At 45.5% G+C, this 7,838-nt stretch overlaps 1 protein-coding gene across 1 annotated transcript; it reads right to left on the minus strand.

Moving 5' to 3' along the window:
• Positions 1-475: 475 nt before the first annotated feature.
• LOC125861390 (uncharacterized) lies at positions 476-1,501 on the minus strand. Its single transcript, XM_049541303.1, has 2 exons — positions 950-1,501; positions 476-883 (listed from the first exon to the last, which is right to left on the minus strand). Exons 1-2 carry the CDS (start codon positions 1,499-1,501, stop codon positions 476-478), a joined length of 960 nt encoding a protein of 319 aa, XP_049397260.1.
• Between the last annotated feature and the right edge of the window lie 6,337 nt (positions 1,502-7,838).

Genomic DNA, 7,838 nt, shown 5'->3' on the forward strand with positions numbered 1-7,838 from the left:
CTTCCTCAAGCTGAATCTTATGCGTGCAAATACCTGGAGGTATTCCAATTATATCAGCAATGGTCCATCCAATGGCTCTTTTGTATCTTTTTAACACCTTGATCACCTCTTGTACCTGCTCTTCATTCAAATTTGCAGCCAATATCATAGGTAAAGTGTTATTAGTACCCAAGAATACATACCTGAGGTGATTGGGTAACTGTTTCAACTCTAACACTGGTGGCTCCTCAATGGATGGTTTCGCTGGAGGACTTGGCCTGTTTTTCAAGTCCAAATCCAATTTCTTTGGCGCATACGAATGTGTTCCCATACCCTGCAAGGCATTCACGGTCTCTACATAATCAGACCGGAAATCCACATCAAAGTTCATCAATACTGCTGTTAATGCTATAACAACCATTATCTGTTCTATAGGTACCCTCATGTCTTCATCAGTGACCATCTCTATTGCAGATATCACATTCATATTTTGTGGCTATTTCACTGACCTGCAAATGTTGAACCTTACCTCATCTGTGTTGAGTCTGAACTTCAACTCTCCTATCTCAACATCCACTAAAGCTCTTCCTGTGGCCAAAAAGGATCTTCCCAAGATTATGGGAACCTCAAAATCTACTTCGCAGTCCAGAATCACAAAATCAGCTGGAAAGATGAAAATGTCCACCTTTACCAGTACATCACACAGGATGCCCACTGGCCTCTTTGCTGACCTATCAGCCCTCATCAACCTCATTGATGTAGGTTTTGGTACTCCCAAACCTAACTTTTTATAAATGGCTAAAGGCATCAGATTTATGCTAGCTCCCAGATCACATAGAGCTTTTGCAAACTTGATTGACCCAATGGTGCATGGTATTGTGAATGCACCCGGATCCTCCTTTTTCTACACCAGAGATTTGGTAGCAATGGCACTGCAATGATGGACATCGTTAGAGAAATCATGACTTACAGCTCTTTTCTTGGTGACCAAGTCTTTCATGAACTTGGCATATCCTGGCATCTGCTCTAGGGCTTCAACCAATGGAATGTTTACTGAAAGTTGTTTTAGCATAGTGATGAATTTCATAAACTTTCCATCTTCAGCTTTCTTTTTAAGCCTTTGAGGGAAAGGAGGAGGTGGCTTGGGAATCTGCTGTAAGGGCAGGTGTTCCTGAACCTCCTTCTCTTTTCCTCTCGAATGTTGTGCTTTAGGTTGAGATTGTTGAGCTTCTCCCTGATCATCTACATATATATTCTCATCCTCCTCTCTGTTAGCTTGCTCCAAGACCTGTTCATACTTAGTACCTGCAGAAATAGGGTCAGAAAGAACTTTACCACTCCTGGTGGTTCTGGCCATGCAGTGTCCTTCCTTCTTGGGATTTTGAATGGTATCACTTGGTAGTGATCCGTTCTTTCTTGGATTCATTGAGGCTGAGAGTTTCCCCAACTGTTGCTCTATTTGTTTAATGGAGGTGGTGTGAGAGTCCACCAATTGACTCATGCTCGAGAAGTCACCTCTCATTTCTTTTACCCCTGCATCGGTTGACTAAACCTTTTAAAGTACCTTAGCCATCATGTCTTCCAGCTTGGACCCGTTAGAACTACCACTCACCCGGTCTCTATTACTTGGAGGTACATATACACCATTGCGGTCATTCCTATACCCCTCTCTGTTTTGCCAGTTTCCTTGATCTCTATTTGCTGGCCTTTCATACTGACCATCCCTAGCATAGCTCCGACCTGCATTTCCAGAATTGTAACCCTGATTTCCAGAGTTATAATTCCGCAAACCTCCTTGATTTCCCAAATAGTTAGCTTCATCATCAATGTCAACATCCGACTTTCTGCCCTCCTTGTCATTACACTAGGCTTTTAACCTCTTTTTGCCCTATTTTTTTGTCATATTATTGTTTTACCTTCTTTCCCTTGATTTTCTTCAACCACGGATGTGACTTTAGACTTTGTAGCTCATTTTCCTTTTATTTTATTGTTCCTTTCGCTTTTAACAGGTCACATCCCTTCCTCATGTTTTCCCCTTCTTCTTTTTTCTATTTTATTTTTCCACTTTTTTCATACCCATTTTTCTTTCAGTTTCCTCTTTCATAGCCACCCTCAACTTATGGATTTTCCGTTAGTTGAGGTGCACAATACCCGATGTCGGGTTAGGGCCAAGATTGAGGTTACTTTTTACATTAGCCACCCTCAACTTAGGCTTTGGCCTAAGTCAAAGTGCACATGTCCAAGGAGGGACCGAGGCCAACATAGTAGATTATGGGAAAGTGAGTTCGGGGTTTTACAAAGAAATAGTTTATTTTCAGGCTCAAAGTTGGATCAAAGGGAGCAGTTATTTCATTTGGTTGANACCATGAATTGTAGATCAAAACCCTCCCCCATCGATAGTAATCCAAGAAAATAGGTTCTACGAATCGAAAAATAGATTAGGGGAGTAAAATCCTTACCTTTAGTTCTAAAAGAGGTGGAAAACCTTCAAGAAATAGCCCTAGGTCATTTCATAACTCTTAAGAACGAACTTTTATAGAGAATATCATTTTTTTAGGGTTTTAACCTTTTTATGTCGCGACTATCCCACTACGGCGGTGCCCATCCCGCTACAGCGGGACCCATCCCACTACAGCTGGATCTATCCTGCTACAACTAGATGCACGGAGAAAAAATCTTACTTGTTCATGCTAAGATCAATTTTGGGAGTTCAACTCTCCCAAAATCAATTTCATAAAATCGTACGGGTTCCTTAACGTCTTAGCTATCCACTTATGTAATCAAATTCATTAATATATCTCTAATTGGTTACCAGATTTCCCTAGACCTCATTGACTCCGATTTCGTCCAAATCTGGACTAGGCTAGGAAATCTCAAGGTACTACGAAAAAGTTTTCTAGCCCTAATTCTTTCCCCACTGGATTTTATAAACAGTAAAAGAAAATGGATTTGGGTGAAGCAAACCTGTGGCGCAAAGCGCTGGCGAATCATCAACAAGCAGGGGGGTCCGGTTTCCCGGAGCCCTCTGGAACATCAGTGGGGGCACCCTCAGTAGTGCCCACCTCAGCAATCCTAGCACCCTCAGTAGTGCTCTCTATCAAACGTTCTGCACCATCAGTGGTGCTCGCAACACCCCTCAAAATAGGCTGAACCTCTGCAACTGGGGCAGAGCTCGATGCCCCTGCAGCTATCTCACGCACCCTCTGCTGGCGCAACTCTTCGCCTGCAATCGATGCCCTCCTAGCCTCCTTCTCCTACCGACGCTGTCTTTTCTGAGCTTTTTCTTTCTCCGTACGATGAGAGCGGTGCCTCTTGCCCTTGGCATGTGTCGGTGCAGGGCCCTCCTCGGCGATGCCACTGAATAGAGCATCTAGCACTGTATCATCAGCCAACGCAGTAAGGGCAGCCTGTGTCTCAACTGAAGGTGCAACAAGAATGGCATCAACGTCGGTCCGGAGCATGGCTATGTCAGCCTGCAAAGCAGATAAGTCTGTGGACGGCGCTGATCGCTCGAGGACTCGCAACTCAAAGGTGTCAAGTCGCTTATTAACAGTCAGGACCTTACGGTCTATCATCCTCTCCATCCTGCACTCCATTCTGGCCTCTGATTCGGCGATGGACTTTTGCATAAACAGCTAGATGTGATGCAGCAGGGTGGCCATCTGAGCTTCTAATTTCTGGACTCTGGCCAAAGGGACCACAGTAGCTCCTAACTGCGGTGTGGACCGGGAAGAGCTAGGAGTCATACTAGCTGCCTGAGATGAGGTGCCCTGAACAGTGTCGGTATGATCGGGGATGCTTAGGTCATCACCCTGTGCCTGCCCTACTGTGTCTGCAAGATCGGCACCCAAAGGAGGTACCTCAACATGAGGCTCTCTGCAAGGTGCTGCCACATTTGCGTCATACCGAATAAGGCCGATGTCCAATGCCCCTGTAGGGTGGACTAGCCTGTCACAATGCCAGATCAGCACTCCAGAGGCCCTGCACAAGTGAAAGATCAGACATGGGAAGGGGTAAGTAGTGGAGGTCCTGAAAGCTCTCTCGTGAATCTCTGCCAGCAGCATGCGGGCAAAGTCGATCTGTACTCCTGCTACCAATGCTGCAACCATCACCACTCGGTCCCAAGTGACTTGATTGTCAGCTTTTTTAGGAGATACTCTGTTACGCACCAGCTGCCAGAAGAACTTGGCCACAAAATTTAACGTGGCCTTCCGGATGCCCAATCGTGGAGCAGCGACCCATTCCGCTCGCTCGTTCGCCATCCGCAGCAATGTACCTGGCTAGCCATAGTATCACAACCTCTCGCTGCTCAGCATTCCTCTAGAAAGCGCCACTCCGCACGATGTCCCAGCGGTAATCAAACTCTGAAGTGTTAGGAGACCAAGAGTGGCCCGTGGTAGGACCATATAGAAAATGGCTAATGGTGACGGGTGATATGTCCACTGGACACCCTNAGAAAGCGCCACTCCGCACGATGTCCCAGCGGTAATCAAACTCTGAAGTGTTAGGAGACCAAGAGTGGCCCGTGGTAGGACCATATAAAAAATGGCTAATGGTGACAGGTGATATGTCCACTGGACACCCTCGAACTAAGGTGGAAGTGAGCGGAGCCTGAGCTAGTGGCTTTGACCTCTTCGAAATGGACCCGCGGATAGTGGCAGCATAGGAAGCATAGAACTCCCGGACAATCTCCTCGCTATACGTCCCTGGGTCGCGAGCCATCAGTCACACTTGTGAAGTTTGAACAGCCGGTGAATATCTGGAACAGTATGCAAGCTCTCCGTGAGGACTCTGCGCTCCTCTTGAATTAATCGGGCCATCTTTTGTTTGTCATTGACCATCTTTGCATCCCGATAGATTTGCCATTGACCCTCTACACACCACCTATTCAGCTCCCCTGCTACAGGAGCGGGTTCATCATTTCGTGGTGCAGGCATGGACTCTGAACTAGTTGCCTCATCAGACGAGGCTGCTTGGTCATTCTCTCCAGACCCTGTGGATGATTTGGCGTTGGACCCTATAGCATGGACAGACTTTGATTGTGAAGAGTGGGCAGATTGCGAGCTTGAGGCATGGGTAGACTCGGATCCGGACATAGGTCCCTCTGAACTGGAAGCAGCCCTAGTTGGTGACCCGATTAGTGTGTGCTCCTCATCAGACTGGGAGACAGTGACTATGTCAGGGAGCACCTTCCGGGGGGTGCTTCTGGGTGCAGCGCGAGAAGCCCTAGGGTTGAGAGGCACATATGCTGGGTCTGAGTCATTCTCGGTGTCCTCATCAATCAACCGAAAACTAGGGGCAACCGATTTGGACTTGCCAGTTTTGAGTAGGTGATCATCGTACCTGCGGGAACGATATTAGTGCCAAAACTAACCATATGCAGCAAAAGAGACTTTTTAGAATTGGTAACGACCCTAAACTAAGTCCACAAAAAAATTTGACAGATTCTACAGTGGTCATCCACGGAGGAGACCTAGGGTCCGTAGACTGATCTACGGTCCGTGGATCTCTTCCGTGGATCAGGGGGACTGGCATATAGGTCGCAGATGGAAACCACAGAAGTGCAGAATGGTCCGTAGACGGATCTACGGACCGTAGTCCACCGCCGTGGTTTTACACTTGGTGAAAATTTGCAGGTGCATCCAATGACGAACCCCATCTACGGTCCATAGATGGATCTACGGTCCGTAGACGGGGTATTGTGGAAGCCATCAGTGCCAGGTATCATACATTTTTGTCTTTTGTTTTCAACACTAACACAACCTCCTCATGCATTTACAAACTTAAAATATGCTAGTTCGTCATTCTTAAGATTCCGACCGATTATTATACCCAACAATTTAGACTAGATATGGAACCCTAAGTCGAAACTAGCATATAGTATTTACAATCACATAAATTACACCAATGCTATACAATCACTATCTATCGTTCCAAGGGCATTGTAATATTCAAGTTTATCATGCAATTTCATCTAACAATTTCCCAAGGTCAAGACCCAACTCCCGACCCTCTATATTCAATCTATGAATCGAAATTCAAAGTGAAGAGAAAGTCTATTACCTTACAAGCAACAAGTAGTGGGGTGATTGCGTGATGGTACTATGCTTAGCAAGACCAAGGAGTCACCTTTTCGTTACTGACCAAACACCGGACCCTTTTTGGTAGATTATGGGATGGGTTGAGTTTGGTATGGAAGGAATTTTGGGAATTTATGGATGGGAGGATATTATGTGGTGGTTATGGAGTGATTTGGGGAGTTTAAAGAGTGGGTGAAACGGTTTTGGGAGTAATGGAGGGAAGGGAAATGATTTGAAACATGGGGGCTTTTAAGTAATGGGGGTCCGGGTCGGGTCAGATAACTTTAGGGTTTGGACCCACGAGACCCCGTCTACGGTCCGTGAGTCGATCTACGGTCCGTAGATCGGGACCGTAGATCACTATTATACTTGGACAAATTTAGGGACTTACCTGGGATCTACGGATACCATTGACGGTCCGTGGATCAACCGACGGACCGTCGATGGAGTCCGTAGACCTCTGCACCAGACCATTTTCTGTAGATTTCTTGCGTGGTGTACCTGCACATGTAGCAACCAATAGGCTATTTTTTTACATTTTCTGGACACTTTTTAGACACGGACCCTATATTACTTCTAGTCAACACTAAGAACTAAAATACTAAAACCGCTACCTACATTAATACAAAGACGCAAGTAATCAAAGAAAGCTAAACTACGTAATGGAAAACAGAACCCTATCGTTGGCTTGATTGTACATCTTGGGTTGCCTCCCAAGCAGCGCTTTATTTAACGTCGCGGCACGATGTAGGTATCTTGATTACTCAGACTTCATCAAGATTGCAGGCCTCAATCACTTCTTGCACAGTTTCAGCATTTCCCAGATAGATCTTGATCATTTGCCCGTTCACCACAAACCTTGTTCCATCCTTATTTTCAAGCTCAACCGCTCCATGCGAGAGCACTTTTGTGAGCAAAAATGGCCCGGTCCACTTGGACTTGAGTTTGCCTGGAAATAGGCGCAACCTAGAGTTGAATAGCAGCACAGATCACCAACCACAAATTCTCGTTTTTCAATTCTTTGATCATGATACCTCTTCATCTTCTCTTTGTATAAGTCAGAACTTTCATAAGCTTTTAGGCGAAACTCATCAAGCACGTTCAAGTCATTCATCCTTTGATTAGATGCAGTGCCCCAATCCAAATTTAACTTCTTCATTGCCCACATAGCCTTGTGCTCTAGCTCTACTGGTAAATGACAAGACTTCCCATATACAAGTTGGTAAGGTGACATACCTATGGGGATCTTGTATGCAGTGCAATATGCCCATAGAGCATCATCAAGCTTCCTTGACCAATCCGTTCGATTGGCGTTCACAGTCTTCGCCAATATCTGCTTTATTTCTCTGTTGGACACTTCAACTTGACCGCTAGTCTGTGGATGATAAGGAGTGGCTACATTGTGACGGACACCATATTTCTCAAGTACTGTCTTAAACAACTTATTACAAAAGTGAGAGCCTTCATCGCTAATAATAGCCCTCGGTGTACCAAATCTGGAGAAGATGTTCTTTTTCAAGAATGCGGTGACACTTTTACCTTCGTTGTTGGAGAGCGCTACTGCTTCCACCCACTTCGATACATAATCAACCGCAACAAGAATATACTTCATCCCATATGAACTCACAAATGGACCCATGAAATCAATGCCCCATACATCAAACAATTCGATCACCAATATAGGATTCATAGGGAGCTTTTACCTCTTTGAAATCCCTCCATCTCTTTGGCAACGATCACAAGACTTGGCGAAATCATAAGCATCTTGGTGGATGGTAG

This window comes from Solanum stenotomum, chromosome 4 (genome assembly GCF_019186545.1).
Source record: "Solanum stenotomum isolate F172 chromosome 4, ASM1918654v1, whole genome shotgun sequence".
In the NCBI taxonomy this organism is placed as follows: domain Eukaryota; kingdom Viridiplantae; phylum Streptophyta; class Magnoliopsida; order Solanales; family Solanaceae; genus Solanum; species Solanum stenotomum.

Coding starts and splice junctions, on each gene's coding strand:
- LOC125861390 (XM_049541303.1), bottom strand. CDS start 1,501: ATGAGAGGTGACTTCTCGAGCATGAGTCAATTGGTGGACTCTCACACC. Junction 884..949: donor TGGTCACCAAGAAAAGAGCT/GTAAGTCATGAT, acceptor TCTCTGGTGTAG/AAAAAGGAGGATCCGGGTGC.